The sequence below is a fragment of the Ichthyophthirius multifiliis genome (genome assembly GCF_000220395.1).
Source record: "Ichthyophthirius multifiliis unplaced genomic scaffold scaff_1120509251271, whole genome shotgun sequence".
NCBI lineage: Eukaryota > Ciliophora > Oligohymenophorea > Hymenostomatida > Ichthyophthirius > Ichthyophthirius multifiliis.
In genome coordinates, this window is record NW_004086037.1 from 1 (window position 1) to 22,546 (window position 22,546).

The window sequence follows — 22,546 nt, forward strand, 5'->3', positions numbered from 1 at the left end:
TTTTTACATTTTTTTTAATATACACATATTACGTATTTATTTAAAATTTATTTGTACTTTTTTTTTTTTTTTAAAAAAATTAATATTTTCATTTATATAAAAATATTTATATATTCTCCTAAAGCACAGTCATTAATTTTTTTTTTTCTATAATTCATTAAATTTTTAATTTTTTTAAAATGATAATTATAATAGTTTTTTTTTTTTATATTTATTATTTAGTTTAATTTTTTTTTTTTTTTTACCACATAATTCTTTTAAATTAAAATAAATATATATTTAGTTAATATAATTATTAAATATATTATAAATATAATTTTAAATATTTATATATGATCTTTTTCTAAAATACAATTGTAAATTTTTTATATTTTATATATTTGTATAATTTTATTTTTATTTTGTATAATTCATTTTTTATGTTTTCAATATTAAAAGATAATTTAGATTAGTTTTTAAAATTTTTCAATTTTATTTCATATTAATTGATCTATTAAAAAAAAAAAAATATATGATAAAAAAAAAATTACTATTAATAAAAACTATACAGATTTATATTTTATATAGACAAATATTCTATAAAATATTGTTGTTTTCATAAAAAATAATTATGATTAAAATTTTAGTTTTACATTATAAATAATATTTTTTGTATATTTATTTGATAAATATTTAGAATACTATAATTTATTTTAATATTTGATTTTATTAGAAATATAAATATTTTAATAAATTTTGTTATAAATTTTAATATGTAAAATAAAATTTATTAATTAAAAAATAAAAACTATATATTAAAAAAACATATTCAAAAATAAATAACTTAATAATTAATATTTGATTAAATTAGTGAAAGAAATAGAGAAAAATTAAAATATATAATTTATATATATATATAAACTAATATATTTATATATATATATTTATTATAAATTTAAATAAAATAATATATATCTTTATATAATAAATATATCAAATTTAAATAAAAAAATAAATATTTAAGTTAAATAATTTTATAAAATAATTAAATATAATTTATATATAACTAAACAAAAATTTATTTTATATTAAATAATATTTTTAGTTATTTAAATTATAACGATAAAAAAAAATTGTAATTTTCATTTAGCATATTTTTATTAAAATGAAAAAAAAATATTATTTATCTTTAAAAAATATTATAATAATATATTTATATAAAATATTTTTGATACTTTATTCATTATATATATATTTATATTTATTTTATTATAATTATTATTTTTTTGGCGCTATCTAAAATTTTTTAAAAATTATTATCTAAAAAATAAATTAACTCAAATTTTTAATTTTTAAATGTAAAATAAAAATATATATCTAAAATATAATAATAATAATTAATTATCAAATATTGAGTATTTATTAACTATTTTTATATACGCAAAAAAAGCATTTTTCCTTAATAATATATAATATTAAAAAAATATTTTAAAAAAATGGAATAAATATATAAAATATTTAACGAAATATAACAATAATAATCCATCTCATAAAGTTACATTTATACATTATTAGAGTTATTTTTAAAAAGTAAGCTTTAATTCACTAAAGACTTAGAACAGTGTTATTTAAAAATAATAAAACACCTCTTAAAAGTTCCTAAAAAGACTCTTGAGAAATACGAAGCATTAACCGAGAAATTATTCGAAACATTAATTATATAATAATTAACAAACAATAAAAGGACATAATAACCAACTAAAATACCCAAAAAAGACATAGTAAATTTATTTTAGCATTTCTTGCATTTATTTTCTTAGGGATTTTCCTCATCTTAATTTTAAATCCGAATTTTCTGTTCGAGGTAAGCATTTTAAATCCTAAAAGTAATCCCTACTGAAAATATCGAAGAAATAATTAACAATAAGCTATCTCAAGAAATAGCTACTGCCACGTTAATTTTATTGAAAGAAAAGAGGTCTATATTGAAATAAATAGGAATAAAAATAGCTTCTTATTTATAAAAAATCGAACAAAACTAAAGCCTTAGGGAAGAAATGATAAGAAATATGATATCAGATGAGTAAGATTCGATAAGAAAACTGGCTTTAATAAACCTGGAAATGTCGGAAGAAACATTTCCAGAATTAATAAAAAGAATAAGAGATAAAAACAATGAAATCCGAAGTACTGTATTTAAAAAATTAATAAAGGAGAAAATTCCTTTGGCTAATCTAAATTTATCGGATATATATAAAATTATATATGATGGATTTGGATCTAGAGATGTTTAAGTAAGAGAAAGTTGTATTTAGTATTTGAATTAAAACTTTTTATTATTTAAAGAAGATATAGTAGATGAAAAAGAGGAAAGTTAAGAAAAAAAAGGTTTAGTTTATAAAATAAAGATAAAATTATTAAAAATACAAAAATTCATATTTTAAATTTCCTTAATATTTTCGAACTCCAAAATACACTTTTCTATCCTGAATTATATGAAAATATCTCCAATCTTTTAAAAGAGTCCATTCTAAAAATTATAGACACATAACATTTTTAAATTTACCTCTAAGATGTTTTTTTGAATTCTTTTTTTTCCAAAAAACCACCATCATCTTTATAATAATCTAAAAAAAATAATATAACTATTAATCCAGAAGAACTTTTCTTAATTAGAGTCCTTTGTGAAATGCTATATGAGTAAAAAAATTCTATCCCCCTTGAATTAATTTAAACTGTTGAAGATTATTTTCCTAATGGGATTTCTTTAGCTTAATCTATTGAATATTTTGCTTTTTAAAATCCGAATCTGCTCGCTTTATATTAAATTTTATTAATGAGCGAATTTTTGATAAATTGCGATTAGGCGGGTAGATTGGCATTAAGTGAGAGTATAAAAAAGCTACTCTTAAATATGAAAGGATCAAAAATTTTATAAGAAGTTCCTCAAATAGAAACCGCTAATGATGTATTTTATTAATGGGATATGAAAAATTTAAAGGAAGCGATTTTCGGATAGACTTATTATGATTTTCCTATTATTACTTGCTGTTATGAATTAATACCTCTATGTGTGAGGATTTTAAAAAAAAGTGTCCTTGATGTTCCTGTGAATGTTTTTATTACTTAAATAATATCTGAAGTACATGAACCTTTGGCTAAAGATTCAGATAATGATACTCATTTGGACTTACCTTCAGAATTAACTAGGGTATAAAAATAAATAATCGAAAATAATGTATAATTGGAAATTTTAGAATAGAAATTAAATAAAAGAGTGAAATAAAAAGATTAATATTAGATTGAAGTTGAAAAGGAATAGAAAAATAAAATATTGGAAAATTTAAGACAAAAAGAAAATGTTTTAAATGAATAAATTTTTGATATTTAAATGAAGGAAATAATTTTAGTTTAAAATCTACTTATTAATTGTATTATAGATACTAATGATCCTTCTATTAAAAATTTATTATAGCAAATTATTATACCGTCGTTAAAATAAAATAGTAATAATCTAAGATGCCATAGTTTAAAGGCTTTGGCACTTTATGTCCTTATAGATAGGAATTATTGTAATGATTTTTTCAATGTTTTTTTAGAATTCCTTTAAAAAAATGAAGATGAAGATAATTTATCGATTATTATTTCTTTAAGAAGTATTGTTGATTTTATATTACTTTACGATTTTGCGAAAAATCCTAGTCAATCCGATGATATTGATATTTCTTTGACTTAAGATTTGATACTTTAATAAGGTTTTTAAGCTAATTATTTTGTTAGAAATATCGCTATTGAGGGACTTTGTAAATTATTATTGAATAATAAATTATAAGATCCTTAGAATGTAAATTAATAATTATATATTTATATTTTTTAAAAAAAAAATTAGATTATTTGCTTATTAATTATTTTATGGTTTGATAATAGAAAAACATAAAAAGAAAGCTATAAATCAGTCTAAATATTAACTTTGTTTTTTAAAACATACACTAGTATGAACTATAGTAATTTATTAATTTTTGAAAAAGCCTTAGAATTATATATTGGATTAATAACTTAATTGAAATAAAAAGACTTAACTTTTGACTATAATAGTGTCCTAATAGACCATACTAATGAATTATTTATTACAAAATCAATAAGGGTTTGTATTAGTTTACTTTCTAAATAAAATGTGGAGGCTTAATTAATTTTATTTAGTTTTTTTTGTCAAAAAGCCTGTAAAAATAAAGATTTTGTTTCTTTGTTTGAAAAAATATGCTAATATTTTGATTTTTTTGAAAAAGGAGAAAAAAATGAAATTTTTAATGCTTTTTAACATTTAAATTTTGTTTTAGATAATATTCCACCGAGTAAAACTTTGAATTCTTTTTTGAAAGTTTTGAAGAATTCTTTAAAAAACGAATAATTTGAAGAAAATAATAATTTTTAAAAAAATTTAAACGATTAGAGTTTGTAAGAAGTTTAACTTATTATTAAATAATTGAAGGAATTTAATATTATAATCAAAGATACTGATGAATAAAAAAAACAAAGAGTATATAATAAATAATAAGATGATGATGAAAGTAAATGCGATGAAGAATAAAAAACTAATCTAGAAGAAAATTAAGATGAAGAAGAAAAAGAAGAAGACGAAGAAAATGAAATTTAAGAAGAAGAAGAAGAAGAAGAATAATAAGAAGAAGAAGATGATGAAGAAGAAGACAATTAAGATGAAGACGAAGAAGAAGAAAATTAAGATGAAGAAGAAAATTAAGAAGAAGAAGAAGAAGATGAAGAAGAAGAAAATTAAATTTAAGAAGAAGAAAGTCAAAGTGAAGAAGTATAATTTACTCCAAAAAAAAGAAAATAACCAAAAAGAAACACTACTCCTTAATAAAAAAAAAAACCAGAAAGTAAAAAAACCAATAATGTAAAAAATAGCGATGTTAAAAAGAATTAAAGTAGCTAAAAAAAAAGAAATAATAGTGATTAAAAAAACAGAAGTAATAGTTGCTAAAAAAATAGGAATAATAGCGTGTAAAAAATAGAAATAATAGTGGTTAAAAAACAGAAACAATAGTGTTTAAAAAATAGAAATAATAGTGTACAAAAAATAAGGAAAATAAAAAAAGAAAATAATATGAAGATTATTAATTAGGAAAGAGTTAAGACAAGATAATAAATTGTTGTGGAAAATACAAAATTATAAAAATAAGCGCTTAAAAGGAAAAATGAAAAAATAAAATAAAAAATATATATTATAAATTATATTTATTTATTTTATATTTTATTTTTTTGCTTTTAAAAAATATTAAAAATATATTTTTAATTATTTATTTTGAAAATATTTAAAAGCAAAAATTTTAAATATTTCAAAAAAAAAAAAAAAAATACATTTTATATATAAAAAAAATTATTTTTAAAATAAATATAATAATAAAAAATGAATAAAAGTTGAAATATTGCAAAAAAACTCGCTTTCAGGAAAAATAGCTAGAAAAATATTTTATTCTAATAAATCTAATATTTTCAATTCGAATAATAATAAAAAAGCAACTAGTTATATAAAACCTTAAAGTTAAAAATTAATCGCATATAATAGTAATTAAGATTAAGTTTAATAGGGTATTTCACCTGTTTTTTCTAAAAAAGATTAAATAAAAAAAGAAGATATAATAAATAGTATATATTATAAAGAATTGCAAGCTAAAAACCAGTAATTATAAGAATAATTAGAATAAAACATTTAGGTAAATATATTATATTTATATGTATTAAATATTTTGAATTTTATATAATATTATATAATAAATATTTTTAATTTTAAAATTATAATTATAATTATAATTATATTTCAACAATAATAAAAATAAAAATGTATTTTAAATAAAATAAAAGTTAATCAAATAAAATGAAATTAATAATAAATTTAAAGATTAATTAATTAAAAAATTAAAATTAGAAAAACAAAAGTTCATTTAATAAAATAACATTTTCAAAGAAAAAATTTATGAAATGAAAAAAATAATAAGAAATTTATAATAATAAAATTAATAATTATACTAAGTTACTTAAACAGAAGAAATATAAATAGGTAATATATGTATATATTTAATAAATATAAAAATAGTAAATATATATGTTTTTAATATTTTATATTTAATTAAAGATGTTGATGAATTTCGTTTATTATAAATATTATTTAATACAATTAGATAAAATTAAGATTAATAAGATACATAAAATTTACCATTAATAAATATCGACAATATGACTTATGAAGTAAATTATATTTAAAATTAAATTTATAAAAAAATAATAATATAGGAAATACTTGAATTATAAGAAATAGTAGGAACAGTTAATAAAGGATTATCAGATGAATAAATATAAAATATACCGAAAATATAATTTTAAAATTAACATAAAGATATATGTGAAAAATGCGCAATTTGTTTAAGCGAATTTGAGTATGAAGAATAAATTAATTAATTAAATTGTAAACATTTATATCATATTTAATGTATTTCAGATTGGTTACATAATGAGAACAATTGCCCCATTTGTAAAAATTAAGTTTATTATTGAGTAATTATAAATTTGAATTCGTTAAAAAGAAAAATTAATTAAAAATTAAAAAAATAAAATATAATATATAAATTAAAAATCATTAAATACATATCCAAAAATATATATGATTAAAAATATATATTAAAAATTAAAAAAATGATTGAAATTACATATATATATATAAATTAATTATTTCAAAAAAAAAATTAATATAAAATTTTAAAAATAATAAAATACAAAAAATATTTAAAAAAAGGATTAAATTAAATATATATGATATATTATTATAAAAAAATATTTTTTAAAAAAATATTAAAATATGATAAAAAAATTTTATATTATATAATTATATATATATATATATATATATATAAATATATATATATATATATATATATATATAACTATATTTAATTTTTATTTGTAGTTTTATATAATAAATATAAGTATATATTTTTTATATTAAAATATTAAGTTTTTTCTTATTTTAATTATATCATTTTTTATATTATTTTTTTCTCCATTTTTTTTTATATTTGAAATATTTTTTTAATCTATTGTATTTATAAAATAATACAAATCTGTACTTTTTTTCAAATTATATATTTTTATATCAATATTATATATTAAATTATATATTTATATATATATATATTTTTTTTTTTGTAAATTTTTCTATAAATTACAAAAAAAAATGAAAACAGAAAAATAAATTAAAAATATCTTCAACTATTCTTATTTTGAAAATAACTAATAAGATAATTAATAATTAAATTTTTAAAACAAAATTCATAAAATTTAAAAAAAACAATCCAGAAAATCATTAAACACATCCGAAATTTAAAAAGAAAATTCAATTATTAAAACTGACGGAAGTCCTTTAAAAAACACAAATTATTCTTGTTCAAGTGTATAATCAGTTTTATAAGAACTTCCACATAATAATTTCATTTCTACTTAAGAATCGTTAGAAAAGGACCAAAGTTACTATGTTGAATAAGCATCTAAATTATTATAAAATTGGTAACAACTTCCATTAGAAATACAATAAACAACAGTTTAATATTAAAATAATATCGAAAAAGTATAAGAATAATTCGATCTATTAATTCCTGAGATAAAAATAGCTTAAAATAAATAATAAGTTTTAAATAGATTAAAGGAAGCTTAAAAATAACAAGAATAAATTGTCAGATAAATTGCTTAAATAAATAACAAAACTACACTTTTGAATGCAATTTAAACAAAATTAAATATATAAAAAAATGAAGATGAAAACGATTAAATAAATTAATATTTTGTTGATGATGAAGAAATTGATTAAAAAGAAGAATCTATTTTTTAAATCAACAGTTTTAAGTATATTTTTTATAATATATAAATATAAAGTATTTGATTTTTTTATTATATCTAATTTTTTTTTTCTAATATTAATTAAATATAGATTATAATTTTTTACATATTTTTTTTTTTTTTTTTTTTAGAAATATAAATATAGAACATAGTTATAATTTTTATACTTAATCGAAATAATAAGAATATTAATTTTATGATTAATATGAGTTTGATTAAAATGATTCAAATATTTAAAGAAATGATTAAAATACTTAAATTGATGTTTTTTGTCTTTTAAATTAAAAATAAAATTAAAGTTTAATATGAAAATATATTATTATTTTTTTCCTAATTCATGAATGAAAATCATTAATCATTAAAATTTAAGATATTTTTATTTATTAAATTTTTTAAAATTTTTTTCATTTTTTTTTTATTTATTTTTTGTTTTTAATTATTTATATTTGTATTTTTTTTATTTTTTTTTTACATATTTAAAAAATAATTAATGAATATTATTTAAAAAATATAAATTTAGTATTTTTTTTTTTTTTAAATTTTTGTAAGATTTTTGATTGTTTATAGGATTTTTTTTTTATTTTTAATAATTTAATTATTTTACTTTTTTTCTTAAAATTTTTATTATTAAATAAAATAAAAATGAATATATCAATCAATGAAAGTAGTATATTAAGTGAAGAAATTAAAGGAAAACAAAATTTTACATAAAAAATAAAATTACCAGAATCATCATTATTAAAAAATAATATATTAAGGTTTTTTATTATATAAATAAAAATCTTTATATAAAAAATTATAATTAAAGTTTTATTCGTAAAATGCAAATATCTCATATAGATGACAATGAAATAGTTACTAAAACATAATAAAAAATAAAATAAATAGAAACTGAATTTTAATAACTACATAATGAAATCGATAATTAAATTATTTAAGAAAACTCTGAAGTGATAGAAAGAATAATAACTAAAGCCTTATATTAAAAGTATTTTTTTAAAAAAAAACTAAATTTATTAAAAAAAAAAAAAAGATTAATATAAGCATGTCGTATAAAATATGATAGAAAAATTGAATTTTATTGTCGAGTTTATGATTTTTTAACGCCAAAAAATTTTCAAATATAAAATGAATAAATTCAAGATGATATAAATTTTGTAAAAGCAAAATAATGTAAAAGAAATTTTTTTTTTTTTTGTAAATAATATTATTTTAGAAATATAAAATATTGACTTTTATTAAACACCTAGAGATAAACTAACATGTATAGTAAATGCATGTAAATTTATGAGCAGTATAATTTCGAATAGTAGCAAAAATAAACCAACTGGAGCAGATGATGTAATACCTGGTATGATGTATTTAATAATATAGAGTTTACCAGCAAGACCATTAACAAATTTATAATATATATAGTAGAATTATAAATATATATTTATAAATATATATATATATATATATATATATATATATATATATATATATATATATATATATATATATATGATTTTATTATTATTTATTTTATTTTATTTATATTCTTAAGTTTTTACTTATGTTTTTGTTTTATTTTAAAGATCTTTAAGAAATGATTAATATTTAAAAGACGAAGAATTTTATTTTACTATGTATGCTAGTAGTATTGAATTAATTGAAAATTTAAAAATTAATGATCTTGAGCATATTTCAGAAAAAGAATTTAATGATTCTTTTAGAAATAATTATAAAAAATATTAATCTTTTTTGGATGCTGTGGATATTGAGGAAGAATAAATTAAAAGATAGAATATTTTTAAATTAGTTCAAAAATTATAAACTGAAATGGGTAATTTTCATTCTAGTTTTGAAAATAATTAAATTAAATTCCATAATAAACCATTTTCTTAAATTTAATTGGGTGATATGTAAGAATTATATAATGAATATCATATTTTGCATAAAAATATTATTGACCATTAAATTGATTTGCAAAATTAAATTAATTTCTTAGATAAATATATTAATTAGGGAAATGTAAATAACTAAACTAAAAGATTTTTCGGTTTATTCTGAAATTATTTTTAATTAATTTTAAATATTTTTATTTTTTAAAAAAATTTATTTTACAAAAAATTTTTTTTAATAAAAAAAAAAAAAAAAAAAGTTTAAGATTTTTTGTTTTAAATAAATTAATTTATATTGTGTCAATATTATAATTATAAAAGAAAGAAAAAAATAGAATACATAAACTAAGTTAAAAGATAAATATTAATAAAAATATTATATTAAAAATTATATATTATAAATTATAAATATATTTATTAAATTAAATTTAATATTTAATAATTATTTAAAATTATAACATTTTTATATATAAAAAAAATGTTAATATAAAATATATAATTTATATATGATTATTAATATATAAAAAAATATATATTGTAATAAGAAATTAAAAACTATTATATATTAAATAAAATAAATTATATAAAATTAAAAATAAAAAAGTATTTATTATAAAAAAAAAGCATAAAAACAAAAACAAAGAAAATTAATATATTTAAGAATATGTATTAAAAATATAAAAAAGGAACTAAAAAAAATAAAAAATATGATATTTAAAAATCTTTAAAATTGAGTTAATATTTTAAAAGATAATAAAATATTATAACAAAAAATAATAATAAAATTAAAAAAATAAATATATTATAGAAAATTATTATATAAAATAAATTTTATTCAAAAAATATCTTAAAATTATTTATCAAATAAATAAATCAATATATAAAATAGAATATATATAAAGATAATAATAAAAAATATATAAATAAAATAATATAAGAAGGATTAAAAATAAATTATAAAATAAAAAGAAAATAAAATATAAAAGTAATATTAAAATAAAAAAAAAAATATATATTTAAATACAAAAATATATATAATTATTATCTTATAAATGTTATTATATATATTTTATTTTTATATAAAAATTATATATTTAAATATAATTATACTATATTTAATATATAAATATTTTCTAAATTAATTTTACTCACAATAATTATTTTTATAAAATGTTTTAAAAATTTATCAAATAATTGTAATTATTATTTATTTTTATCTTGATTTTTTGTTTTAAAAAAATTTTATTCTTATTTAATCATTAAGATTTAATATTAATTAATTTTACTATAGAATACGAAATCACGTATATTAATTTTATAATATGTTATAAATAAATTATAAATTAATATATAAATAATACTATAAAAATATAAATTATATTATAATAATTTAATTTACAATAATATATAAAGAGTTCTAATATTTTTTAAATGTTTTTAAAATATCATAAATATAACATTATAAATAAAATATAAAAACTTTAAATAAAATATTATAAGTAACTTGCATAAAAGTACATATATAATATTTAAACTAATACTTTATTTATTAAAATAAAATTTATAAATTTGACTAAATTATTATAATAATAAAAAGAATTTAAATATATATATTTTAAAATTTTAATATGTATTTTTTATTTGTTCGAATAGAATAATTACATTTTATAAAAGATGGAAAATAATAAAATAAAAAAATAAAAAAAAGATTTTTAAAAAAAGTATAAATATTTTGATAAATGTATTTTATAAAGAATAAATAAAAATATTTTATATTTATTTTAATATTTATTTAATTTAAATTAAGAATAAAATAATATATAAGCAATTTTTATTATTAAAGTACTAATTAAATAATATTTTATTTTATTTTTAGTTATTTTTTTTTATTTTTAAATTATAATATTAAATAAATAAAATTCATTTTTCTGACATTTTAATTAATTCATCCACAGATAATATTTCATTTCTTTTCTTTTCTTATGGAATATATTATTTTATTTATCTGAATTCTTACATTTTACTACTTTCTTGATATTAATTAACATCAAAATCTACTACTTTTTATTTAGTTTCCATATCTTAAAAAGCTCTTGCGGCTGTTACTTGGAATTTTAGTTTATGATTCAGCCAATTATTTTTACCCTGTTCATTATTTAATTATTTTTTAAATTCTTATAATCTTTTCATATAATTTCCTTCATGTTATTGATTTTTTTAATCTTATAAAAATCTTTATTTTCTTTATTCTAAACTTGAAAGTAATTTTTTATTTTCTTTAAGTTATTTTTGCTTTTTTTTTTTATAATTAAACAAAAAATATAAAAAAAAAAAATTACAAATTCTGATGAATTAGTTCCTATTTATTCTCTTTTTTATTTTAAATGTGTAATTTTAAGATTTTCATATTCATTTTTTTATTATTCTCTTATTTTTCTATATATTTATTTTATTATATTATTTAAAACAAAAAAATCAATTATTAGAAATAAAAATAAAGTTACTATACTTTTCTTCTTCATTTAAATATTAATCAGAATCAGTCGAATAATAAGATTGACTATCTTCACTATTAGACCCTGAGTGTTAATATTTATTATTATTATCCCAATAGATTTCTACTTTTCCAGTTTTTTTATTTCTTCTGGTTTTATAAGTGGTTAAATTTTGATTTTCTTAAGCAAGTTTAGTACCTATTTCTTTATTTTCTTAAATAAAAAGTTTTTTTAAATAACATCTTCTTTATATAATTAATTATTATTATTATCTACATTATCATATTCATCTTCATTATTATTTTCTACTTATTTAATCTTTTATTGAAGTTATTTTTTTTTAATTCTTCTTTTTTTTTTCTTAGAATTCATTTATATTAACGATTGGTTATTTACTTAATTTCTCATTTTGTACTATATCATGAATATTTGGAATCTTTTTTTTTCTTAAAATTATTCTTATTCCTAATCTTCTTCTTTTTCAAAATCTTCTTCTTCTTATTCTTCTTCTTAAAAAGACAATAGATTTTTTTTTTAAATTTAATTTTTTTTTATTTAAGTTATTTTTTCTTCTTTTTTATTATTTAAATTTTCTACTTCTTTATATATTTCTTCATCTTTTCTAACTGTAATATCCTAAAAAGGGTTCACAACAACTTTTGTTTTTATTATTTTAGGAGGATTAATTGGTCGGTCGTTTTTATCAGTTTATAATTCCTATAAATTCATTAAATTATATATTGAATTTCCTGTAACTTTACCAAATACGGTATTTTTCTTATCTAACCAACTACATTAGTCGAAAGTTATAAAAAATTAACTTCTATTCGAATTAGGCTTTCCTTCTTCGTTAACCATTCCTAGAATTCCTCTATGAGAAAATTTTAATCTTTAATGAAATTCATCTTAAAATGTACCACCATATATACTTTCACCACCTGTACCAGTATTTGTTGGGTCGCCACCTTATATTATAAATTTTGGTATTAATCTATGAAATATTGTATTATCATAATATCCTTCTAGACATAATTAAATGAAATTACGACATGTTTTTGGTGTTTCATTTGCCCATATTTCTATGTCAATATCTCCAATGGTTGTTATTAATATTACTTTTCCACTAGTTGGAGGTTGTTGTTGATAAATATTACTCATATTTTATTTTTTATTATATTTTAAAAAATGTATAATTTCTTTTAAGTGTGTATTATAAGATAAAATACTATAATAATTATTATTATTATTATTATTATTATTATTAATATTATTATTTCTTTATTATTATTATTATTAATATTATTATTATTAATATTATAATAATTATATTATAAATTTTTTTTTATTATTTTAAATTATTATAAATATATACTTAATTTAAATATTTTTCATTTATAATATTAAACATGTTTTTGTATTATTTTTATTTTAAATAATTTTATATTGTATTTTTTAAAATATAAAAATTTTTAATTTTAATAAGTAGATTTTAACTTATCAAAATTTATAAAATAATATTTTTTATATATTATTAAAAATTTAACTTTTTTTTAGTTTATTATAATATTTTATTTCTATTATATATATATTATTTTTATATAATTAGTAATTGTATTATTTAAAAAAAAATATTATTATAATAAAATAAAATTATGAGATTTAATTTTATATATTAGAATAAATATTTATATAGTTATAAAATTTAAAATAAAATATGTATATATATATATGTATATATATATATATATATATATATATATTTATATTTTTATATCTATACATTTGATAACAACTATTAAATAAAATTTTTTGAAATTAATATTTTTTTTATTAATTTATACTATTTTTTTATAAAAAAATTTATTAATTATCAATATAAGTATATAAATTTATTTTAAAATATAATTTAAGCATAAATATGTTTATTAATTCATTTATTATGATTTCTATAATAAAATTTTAATTAATATTTTAAAACTGCCATAAATTTACTAAATTTATATCGGATTTATAATCAACCTATATATTTTAAAATTATATTAAAATAAAATGTAATAAATTCATAAAATATAATTCTTTAAAATAATAAAAATAATTATAGATTTAATAACTCTAATATTTGTAAATTATTAATTTATAATTTTTAATTTTATTTTATGAATAATTAGAAATAATTTGAACTTTTAAAACAAAATTAAAAACCAAAAAAAATTTGAATCTCTTTTTGTTAAAATAATAACTATAATTTTTTAAAAGCAAATTATATTTATTTATTCTAATTAATCGTATTTATTCATTAAAAATTAATAGAATATTTCTTTAATTTATTTTTTTATAAAAAAGTTTTCGAATATTACAGATATATTAAAACTTTATTAAAAAAACTTAAAAAATGATATAAATTTTAAAAATAACTAAATTTCATTAATTATTACTTATTTTTTTTTCAAAAAATTTATTATTGTACTCAAATAAATGAATTTTATTTAAATATAAAATATTTAATTAAAATAAATTATATTAATGATAATAAATAAAATGAAATAATTTAAAATTTTTAGAAATATTAATATTCTTTTAATAAAAAATATTAAATTTCGTTAACTAAGATTCTTTTTCAATCTAAAAAAATAATAATTTTTTATATATAAGTATAGTAAAATTAATATAGAATTATTTTTGTTAAAAAAAATTATATGTTTATCTAATAAATACTTAAATAAATATAAGTATAGTTTAGATAATAAAATTTTATTTTAATAATTTTTATAGTTAATAAATATAATTTATACAAATTATAATAAATAACATTTAAATAAACAATAATATTTTTATAAATGAATAAATGTATAAAAAATGTTATCTTTAATTAGTAATAATATAGATATTAATTTAAAAAAATATTTCTTAATTTTGAATAATATTAATAAAGTTTCTAATTAAAATTTAAATAATATATTATTTTATTATTATAAACTTATTTAGCATTAATTTCCTAAAAGAAGATATTATATAATAAAGATATAAAAAAAAAGATTTTTATTTCCTCCAATTAATTAGATTACTAATTATTTTTATATATTTAATAATTTATATTGTTTTCGAATAATATAAATGAGTGTTTAGTTATTATTTTTACACTATATCTTATATATAATTTTTATTTTTACTTGTGAAACTTTATGTTTGTTTTAATTTTATTAAAAAAGTTTTTTCTTGAAAAAAATAATAATAATATTTAATTTATTATTAATAACAGAATAAAAAGAAAGTTTTATTTAAAATATAAATAATGTTTTTGTTAATAAAATATATATAATTATATTTTTATTTTTTTAAAAAAATAAAAAAATATGAACAAGCTAAAAAAATCAGAAATGTTTTAAAAATGTTTTAAATAATTTTATAAAAATAATATAAAATTTAAACAAATAAATTTAATTAATTATAAAAAAAAAGAAAATTCATAAATAATTTAATTACCAACCATATCTATTTTAAAAAAGAAAGAGTTATCAGAAAAAGAATTAAAAAGTAAAGAAAAACGGGAAGAATTTACTACAATAATGAACGGCAACGCCGAACCAGTATATGAATTAATTGAAGAGTTAAATTAATAATTAGAATAAAAAGATGATTTTGTAAATGAATATGATAGAAATGTAAAATATTTAAATAAGAAAGGAATATAAGAATAATTAAAAAAAAATTCTAATTTTATAATATTGAATAAGAAAACAATTGTTAAAAAATATTAAAATAACTACCGACAAGTTTTTATTATATATAAAGACAAAAAATAAGGGAAAATATATAATTAAAGACATAATTATAATTTTTTAATCCTCATTTATTTGCTAAAAATAAAATAAAAAGATAAAAAAAAGATATTGATTATTTACAATTATTAGCAAAAAGAAAAGATAACATATAGTATGAAAAACCTAAAATTGTTCAAAATTTAAATTTAAAATAAATTGAAAAAAATATTAAATTATTACTTGAGGAATTTACATCAAAGGATAATTCGAAAAAACTTAATAAAATACTTGAAATTTAAAAAAGTATTTATAATGATTAGGATTTAGAATAAATTGAAGAAATAAGTAATATTTTTTTATTATTTTATTTTTTCTATTTTTTTTTTGGGAAGGAAAACAAAATCAAAAATTCTTTTATTGAATTTAAACTAAAAAATTAAATAAAAAACAAAATCTTTTTTTTTTATTTTATACCTTAAATAAAAATAATATTTATTCATATTTTTTATTGTTAAATTATATAAATTTACCTTAAATAAAAATAGAAAAACTAAAAAACTAAAATTTCTCAATTTATATCATTTTTTATAAAAAATATAAAATATTTATTTTTTATAATATTAGATTAAATTTAATAATAATTAATTATAAAATAAAATACTAAAAAAAAAAATTAATTTTAAATTTTAGATTCATTTTTTTCTTTGATTTAAGAGGAAAAAAAAAAAGACAAAAACAAAATAATATATGATGTTTTCAACAATAACCTTATTTAAAAAATAAAAAATATATTTATATTTTATAATTGATATCATTATTATTATTATAAATCTTTTTTTTTTTGTTAAATTTAAAGTTTTAATGATTAAACTTCTTCTCTAAGTTATTCTTAATATTCTTAGTTTGTTTATAAAGCTCTATTCCATGCTCTTCTTGTGATTGGGGAATATTCAAGATGATCTTCTAATGATTTACTTTAATTAATATTATTTTTATTTAAAACAATAAAAAATACCTATTTACTAATTCTTTTACACTATCTAATTTAATTTAAGTTGTTAAACTAAGAAAAGGTACTGCACACATTACTGCTGACCAATAAATTCTTGGAGCTCCTATTTTAGTTGCATGACGTCTTCCTAAATATGAAGTAAAGAAAATGAATAAACTTACTGATTAATCTTTTTTTTTTAGATTAAAATTTTTCTTCTATATTTTTTTTTATTTTGCTTTTTTCATTTTACATTGTTTAGAATAAGGATTTAAAAAATCCGATAATTTCTGAGGTTAATATGGTCTAAATCCTCTATTTTTTAAATGCTAAATATGCTCTTCAGATATATTTGGGAAACCTTATTACATTAAATAATATATTATATTTTTATTTAATTATATTTTTAATTTAATATTAATATTTTTTTTATTTTTTAATGATTTAAAATATAAAAAAATGTTTAAATTTATTATTATAAATATAATTTTTTCCTTTATATGAAATTTATTTTTTATTATTGATTTTTCTATAAATCATTTTTTAGATTTAAAGAAAATATGTCAAAAATGATAAATCTTTTAAGTCAAACTTTCAAATAATATAAAAAATAAAAATATCAAATTAATTATGAGTTTTATATTATATATTTTTAAATTAGTATAATATAAAAACTAAAATTTTATGTAACTTAAAAAGTTTTTTAATTTTATTATTAAATTTAATAATAAAACTATTTTTTAAAAATAAAAAAAAAAAAAATATATATAAAAAGTAAATATTGATATAATGTCTTTAAGAACAGATGATATAGAGGGTGCAAGACCTAAATAAATAGGAAAAAGAAAAATTCTTTAATAAATATAATAATAAAAATAATTATAATAATAATAACAATAATAATAATAATAATAATAATAATAATAATAATAATTATAATAAGAATATGAATAAGAATAAGAATAAGAATAAGAATAAGAATAGTAATAATAAAAATAAAAATATTTATAATAATTAAAATTGCAATAATAATAATAATAATTATTATAATAACAGTAATATTAATATTAATAATAATAATAAAAATTATAATAATAAAATTCATAATAATATTAATAAAATAATATTGATAAATTTAATGTTCCACAAAATTAAATTAGAAATCCTGAACATTTTGCACAATCTCCTTATTAAGTAAATATAATTATATTAAATTTTAAATTATAATATATTTAACACAATTAAAAAATATTAATAAAACATATTTTAAAATTAGCCAATAAAATAAAGAAATCAATAATTTAATATAATTAGTAATAAAGATTTTTAAGTACACTAAATTTTATAAAATTAATAAAATAATTAATATTAATATAATTAATAATAAAAATAAGAATAATAGAATTATTAATAATAACCTTAAAACTTTGAATAGTAAAATTTAATCTAATAATAAGATATATTAACCTAACAATTAAAATTACAAGAAGAAGAAAAAGCAAGAGCATAATCTCAAAGACTTATACAATAATAGAATTATTAAAAAGAACTTTAAAATTAATAAACACCAAAAAGTCCTTTAAATTAAGAATTATAATAAAATATAAAAGCAGAATAATAAAAAATTTAATAATAACAATAATATTAATAAGATTAAAATTAATAACCTAAAGTAAATTAAAATCCTATATAATAAAATAGTATTTTAAAAATGATGACTGAAAAATAATATCAAGACTATTTAATGTTATAGGAATAATAAAAGTTTAAACAATTGGAATTAAATAAAAAAATTTAAAAATAAAATATATAAAATAATATATTCTATTAAAATGAACAACAAAAATCCCCATTAATTTAATAAATTAATTCAAAAACTCCTTAAATTTACAAACCTCCAAATGAAAATTAAAAAACTCCTTTAATTTAATAATAATAATAGCAATAATAGTAATATTTACCATAGATTTAAAATGAAAATATTAGTTAATAAATATTAGATTAGTAATAACAATCAAGAACTGTATCTAGATAATAAATAGTTGCAAGAGAAATATTAAGTCCATATTTATAATAACAATAATAATTATAATAGTAATAAAATTAATTATAATAATAACAATAATAATTATAACCTTAATAAAATTATTAAAAATAAGAATAAATTTAAAATTAAATATCTAATGTATATCAACCAAAATAAAATTAATTAAGTGAATAATAAAAAACTTAAAATATATTTATAGTTATGGATAGTGATAATTAAACAAGACAATTAGTGAATGAATTTTTAAATTCTAAAGGAGTTTTAGATTATTAAACTTTTGTTTTGCCTGGAAGTGCTGCTGGATTTATTAATGATTAAGGATGGAGAGATACTTTCTTTAGTTGTTTTAGTTTTATGAGAAGGTAATATGATTTTACTGATCTTATCATATTTTCTAAAGTTGATAACAATATGTTATTATTATGGAATTAAGATTAAAGCATAGAACCTTAATTATTATGTATTGATAGCTTAAAATAAAGTGCTTAAATTATAAGCGAAAATATTAGTAAAGAAGTAAATATATCAACATTTTTAATTGATTCTTTAGGCAAAATGCATTAAATTTGATTATTATAAAATATTTTTTTTATTCTTTTTGTTTTTCCTTTATTTTGTTTTTTATTTTTTGTTAAAAAAAAAAAAATTACATTATATAATTTTAATTATTTTTTTTTATTTTTTAAATAAAACTATATTTTATTTTTCATTTATTTATAGATGGTATTAAACTTAATAGTTTTGTTTTTTTAAACCTTTTATTAATTTGTTTAATTTTAGTGAACTAGTAATTCTTTTACCCCATTTTTATTCATATTATTTTTTCAAAATATTAATATTTGAATTTATAAAATTATTTTATGAAATTTATTTATTAGTTTTAATGTTTAAATGTTCTTTTAATTATTAGTTAAATGGTTCTTATTTTAATTATTATTATATAATTTATTATTTACTATCATTTTTTTAAAAAGAAGATATACTGCGAACTACATTGTTTTTATTTGAAAAACTTACTTTTTTTATACAAAGATTTTAATTTTATAATTATTGACTTTCAATTTCTTATAATTAATTTGAACTAAAAAAATTATTTAAAGAGGGAATTGAGGCCTAATTTGACACCAAATTAGTGTTTAAATTATCTTAATCAAATGTATAATTTTATAACGAATTAAAGTTATATTAAGATTTAACGTTCTATTATTTATTTTTAAAATTAGAAACAATTTCTTAAACTTATTATTTTATATTTATTTAATTATAAATAGTTTTTTTTGACTATTCGTTAAAATATTAATTTTATTTTTTGTTATCATTTTATTTACAACTATTACTTCTGGCTGATAAATGAGTTGAAAAATCGTGAGTTGAATTATATTTAGAATTTTTTTTTATTGATGAATATTTCTATTAATGTTAACTTAATAAATTTTTAAAAAGCTCATTTGATTAAGTCAATTAAATTGAGCTGTTTTAATTAATTAATTATAAAAAATATTATTTGCGTTATTATTTATGTTAATCATTTGTAAATAAATTAGGTTTTATTAGAAAATCTTTAAATTTTGAATCTTTTTAAATATTTAATAATTCATCTTATTATATTTAAGGATTTATATTTACATTTTAAATGCAATTCAAAGATAGTTAAGAATTTTTTTATTGTAAATTTATTTATAATAATTTTTTTTTTCTTTAAAAAAAAAGTTAGTATTTATGTTTACCATTAATTTAAAAATCATTATATATTTTAAAATATTTAATTATCTTAATAAGTTTCTAATTTAATAAAATTTTTTATTAATATATTAATTTTAAAAATAATATAATTAAAAATAAAAAATAAAAAATAAATAATATATATATATATATATATATATATATATTTAATATTTTTATTTTTATTTTTTATTTTATATTTTTTTTTATAAATATCATTTTTTATAACGTTTTATTTTTTTTACAGATTTTTTTTTAAATTTTTTTTAATTATAAATTTCTATTCTATATCAAATTTTTTTATTTATGTTTTTTTTTTTTAATTACATTAATAATAAAATATTTATATATATTGTAATTGTTCATTTATATATATATATATATATATATATATAGTTATTTACATTTCCTTCTATTTTAAATATTTCAGATGTTAAACTATTACATATAGCTGAAAATTATCTTTAATTTAAATTTTCACATAATTCCTCGTCTCCAAAATAATTTCTTTCTCCTAGTATTACAAGATCTAATTAATGTAAATTATTTTGGTATTAATTTTATAAACTATCAACATTATTATTTTTATTTTATTCTTCGTTTTATATAACTAGTTTTACTTCTCCTTTTCTTATAAAATATATAAACTATGTTTAATCTTTTTCTTTATAAATGACATTATTTTTCTCAAAATTTTATATTTGCATTATTTCAAATAATTCAGCAAGCATAGTTTTCGAAAATCCTTAAAAAATATCAAATAGACCTAAAAAGTCTAACCTTTTTTTATGTTCTATTTATTATTAAAGATTTAAAAGTTTGTTATAATTATATGATGATAATGTTAATAGTTCGCATTCTTAAGATGAACATACTAAAATATAATCTCTATTTTATATTTTATTAGAATATATATATAAATAATATATAATATATATTTTTTAGTATTTATAATTACAATTTTTTATTATGTTTATTTTAAAATTCATGACCAAATATATCACCTATATCATAATTTTTGACGCTCTCTAATTTTTCTGGACAAAAACACTTTTTGACTTTTCCTTTTTAATTTTTTTTTTTTAAATATAAAAAAAAATTATTTAACCTTTTAATATTATATATATTGTATTTGCTTAATCCCCAATATTATAAATAATTTAGTTTTATTTAAATGAGGTGTATCCAACGCATTAAGCTAGTTTTTGTATTTATTATAGTAAGTAAGTATTTTATTCTATAAATTATATATTTTCCAATGCTTTTTATAAATACTTTTATTCAATTTTATTTCTATTTTTTTTCTTTGCTATACTAATAACCATCTTTTTTTATTATATTAATTTATTAAAAATATTTTTATTATTATAAGTAATTAACAATTTAATCTTCTTCATTTTATAATGAAATTTGTTTTTTTTTCAAAGCTTTTAACATTTAATTTTCTTTTTATATACATTCAATTATTAAATTATTTAATTTTTCATCTTTTAAAAATTCTATCGCTATTTTTCCTATTAATAGTTTATGGATGTTTGTCATTTTTGTCTCTTTCATGTATTTTTTGTTTTAGTTTTTGTTTTTGTTTTTTTTATAAAAATAATTAATTTTGGTATAAATTATTTATTTTTGATTAATATTAAATTATTGGCAAAAATATATTTTCCATAATTAAAATTAAAATTGATTTAACTTACATATTTGATGAAATATATAATATTAAAATTAAAATAAAAATAGTTTTTAATTATATATTTAAT

The 22,546-nt window shown here is 14.1% G+C and overlaps 3 protein-coding genes across 3 annotated transcripts, besides 65 other annotated features; 2 read left to right on the forward strand and 1 right to left on the reverse strand. All coding sequences in view use genetic code 6, as the record gives it.

The window, feature by feature from the left end:
* Nucleotides 1-275: 275 nt before the first annotated feature.
* Nucleotides 276-331: a microsatellite.
* Nucleotides 286-326: a microsatellite.
* Nucleotides 286-331: a microsatellite.
* Nucleotides 332-368: 37 nt separating this feature from the next.
* Nucleotides 369-411: a microsatellite.
* Nucleotides 370-418: a microsatellite.
* Nucleotides 419-490: 72 nt separating this feature from the next.
* Nucleotides 491-542: a microsatellite.
* Nucleotides 543-895: 353 nt separating this feature from the next.
* Nucleotides 896-998: a microsatellite.
* A 519-nt stretch (nt 999-1,517) lies between these two features.
* IMG5_173250 (AT hook motif family protein, putative) lies at nt 1,518-5,422 on the forward strand (the record flags this gene model as incomplete). Its single annotated transcript, XM_004029723.1, has 1 exon — nt 1,518-5,422. The coding sequence occupies exon 1, from the start codon at nt 2,669-2,671 to the stop codon at nt 5,420-5,422; it is 2,754 nt and encodes a 917-aa protein (XP_004029771.1). The 5' UTR covers nt 1,518-2,668.
* Nucleotides 4,579-4,771: a microsatellite.
* Nucleotides 4,590-4,768: a microsatellite.
* Nucleotides 4,756-4,805: a microsatellite.
* Nucleotides 4,864-4,902: a microsatellite.
* Nucleotides 4,913-5,078: a microsatellite.
* Nucleotides 4,933-5,080: a microsatellite.
* A 317-nt stretch (nt 5,423-5,739) lies between the features above and the next one.
* Nucleotides 5,740-5,806: a microsatellite.
* Nucleotides 5,792-5,816: a microsatellite.
* Nucleotides 5,817-5,848: 32 nt separating this feature from the next.
* Nucleotides 5,849-5,886: a microsatellite.
* Nucleotides 5,880-5,925: a microsatellite.
* Nucleotides 5,926-6,575: 650 nt separating this feature from the next.
* Nucleotides 6,576-6,631: a microsatellite.
* An 18-nt stretch (nt 6,632-6,649) lies between these two features.
* Nucleotides 6,650-6,683: a microsatellite.
* A 185-nt stretch (nt 6,684-6,868) lies between these two features.
* Nucleotides 6,869-6,937: a microsatellite.
* Nucleotides 6,874-6,950: a microsatellite.
* A 980-nt stretch (nt 6,951-7,930) lies between these two features.
* Nucleotides 7,931-7,970: a microsatellite.
* A 135-nt stretch (nt 7,971-8,105) lies between these two features.
* Nucleotides 8,106-8,146: a microsatellite.
* A 138-nt stretch (nt 8,147-8,284) lies between these two features.
* Nucleotides 8,285-8,358: a microsatellite.
* Nucleotides 8,295-8,357: a microsatellite.
* A 350-nt stretch (nt 8,359-8,708) lies between the features above and the next one.
* IMG5_173260 (vacuolar sorting protein, putative) lies at nt 8,709-9,939 on the forward strand (the record flags this gene model as incomplete). The annotated part of the gene is made up of 3 exons (XM_004029724.1): nt 8,709-9,060; nt 9,104-9,302; nt 9,465-9,939. 3 exons carry the CDS (start codon nt 8,709-8,711, stop codon nt 9,937-9,939), a joined length of 1,026 nt encoding a protein of 341 aa, XP_004029772.1.
* Nucleotides 9,290-9,392: a microsatellite.
* Nucleotides 9,394-9,424: a microsatellite.
* A 27-nt stretch (nt 9,940-9,966) lies between the features above and the next one.
* Nucleotides 9,967-10,015: a microsatellite.
* Nucleotides 9,973-10,015: a microsatellite.
* A 123-nt stretch (nt 10,016-10,138) lies between these two features.
* Nucleotides 10,139-10,177: a microsatellite.
* A 330-nt stretch (nt 10,178-10,507) lies between these two features.
* Nucleotides 10,508-10,582: a microsatellite.
* A 132-nt stretch (nt 10,583-10,714) lies between these two features.
* Nucleotides 10,715-10,773: a microsatellite.
* Nucleotides 10,740-10,799: a microsatellite.
* Nucleotides 10,768-10,806: a microsatellite.
* A 40-nt stretch (nt 10,807-10,846) lies between these two features.
* Nucleotides 10,847-10,897: a microsatellite.
* Nucleotides 10,855-10,893: a microsatellite.
* Nucleotides 10,898-11,096: 199 nt separating the features above from the next.
* Nucleotides 11,097-11,141: a microsatellite.
* Nucleotides 11,119-11,156: a microsatellite.
* Nucleotides 11,157-11,367: 211 nt separating this feature from the next.
* Nucleotides 11,368-11,410: a microsatellite.
* Nucleotides 11,411-11,627: 217 nt separating this feature from the next.
* Nucleotides 11,628-11,665: a microsatellite.
* A 25-nt stretch (nt 11,666-11,690) lies between these two features.
* IMG5_173270 (peptidyl-prolyl cis-trans cyclophilin-type family protein, putative) lies at nt 11,691-13,423 on the reverse strand (the record flags this gene model as incomplete). Its single annotated transcript, XM_004029725.1, has 3 exons — nt 11,691-12,062; nt 12,110-12,206; nt 12,393-13,423. The coding sequence occupies 3 exons, from the start codon at nt 13,421-13,423 to the stop codon at nt 11,691-11,693; spliced, it is 1,500 nt and encodes a 499-aa protein (XP_004029773.1).
* Nucleotides 12,524-12,568: a microsatellite.
* Nucleotides 12,792-12,834: a microsatellite.
* Nucleotides 12,793-12,834: a microsatellite.
* Nucleotides 13,424-13,498: 75 nt separating the features above from the next.
* Nucleotides 13,499-13,597: a microsatellite.
* Nucleotides 13,598-13,821: 224 nt separating this feature from the next.
* Nucleotides 13,822-13,868: a microsatellite.
* Nucleotides 13,869-13,977: 109 nt separating this feature from the next.
* Nucleotides 13,978-14,031: a microsatellite.
* Nucleotides 13,983-14,039: a microsatellite.
* Nucleotides 14,040-14,078: 39 nt separating this feature from the next.
* Nucleotides 14,079-14,117: a microsatellite.
* A 629-nt stretch (nt 14,118-14,746) lies between these two features.
* Nucleotides 14,747-14,800: a microsatellite.
* An 840-nt stretch (nt 14,801-15,640) lies between these two features.
* Nucleotides 15,641-15,678: a microsatellite.
* Nucleotides 15,679-17,398: 1,720 nt separating this feature from the next.
* Nucleotides 17,399-17,433: a microsatellite.
* A 446-nt stretch (nt 17,434-17,879) lies between these two features.
* Nucleotides 17,880-18,129: a microsatellite.
* Nucleotides 17,881-18,143: a microsatellite.
* A 223-nt stretch (nt 18,144-18,366) lies between these two features.
* Nucleotides 18,367-18,431: a microsatellite.
* Nucleotides 18,432-18,630: 199 nt separating this feature from the next.
* Nucleotides 18,631-18,668: a microsatellite.
* A 419-nt stretch (nt 18,669-19,087) lies between these two features.
* Nucleotides 19,088-19,151: a microsatellite.
* Nucleotides 19,088-19,181: a microsatellite.
* Nucleotides 19,088-19,187: a microsatellite.
* A 462-nt stretch (nt 19,188-19,649) lies between these two features.
* Nucleotides 19,650-19,694: a microsatellite.
* A 1,187-nt stretch (nt 19,695-20,881) lies between these two features.
* Nucleotides 20,882-20,925: a microsatellite.
* Nucleotides 20,884-20,926: a microsatellite.
* Nucleotides 20,924-20,953: a microsatellite.
* Nucleotides 20,951-20,997: a microsatellite.
* Nucleotides 20,998-21,021: 24 nt separating this feature from the next.
* Nucleotides 21,022-21,054: a microsatellite.
* Nucleotides 21,055-21,153: 99 nt separating this feature from the next.
* Nucleotides 21,154-21,181: a microsatellite.
* Nucleotides 21,182-22,546: the final 1,365 nt, after the last annotated feature.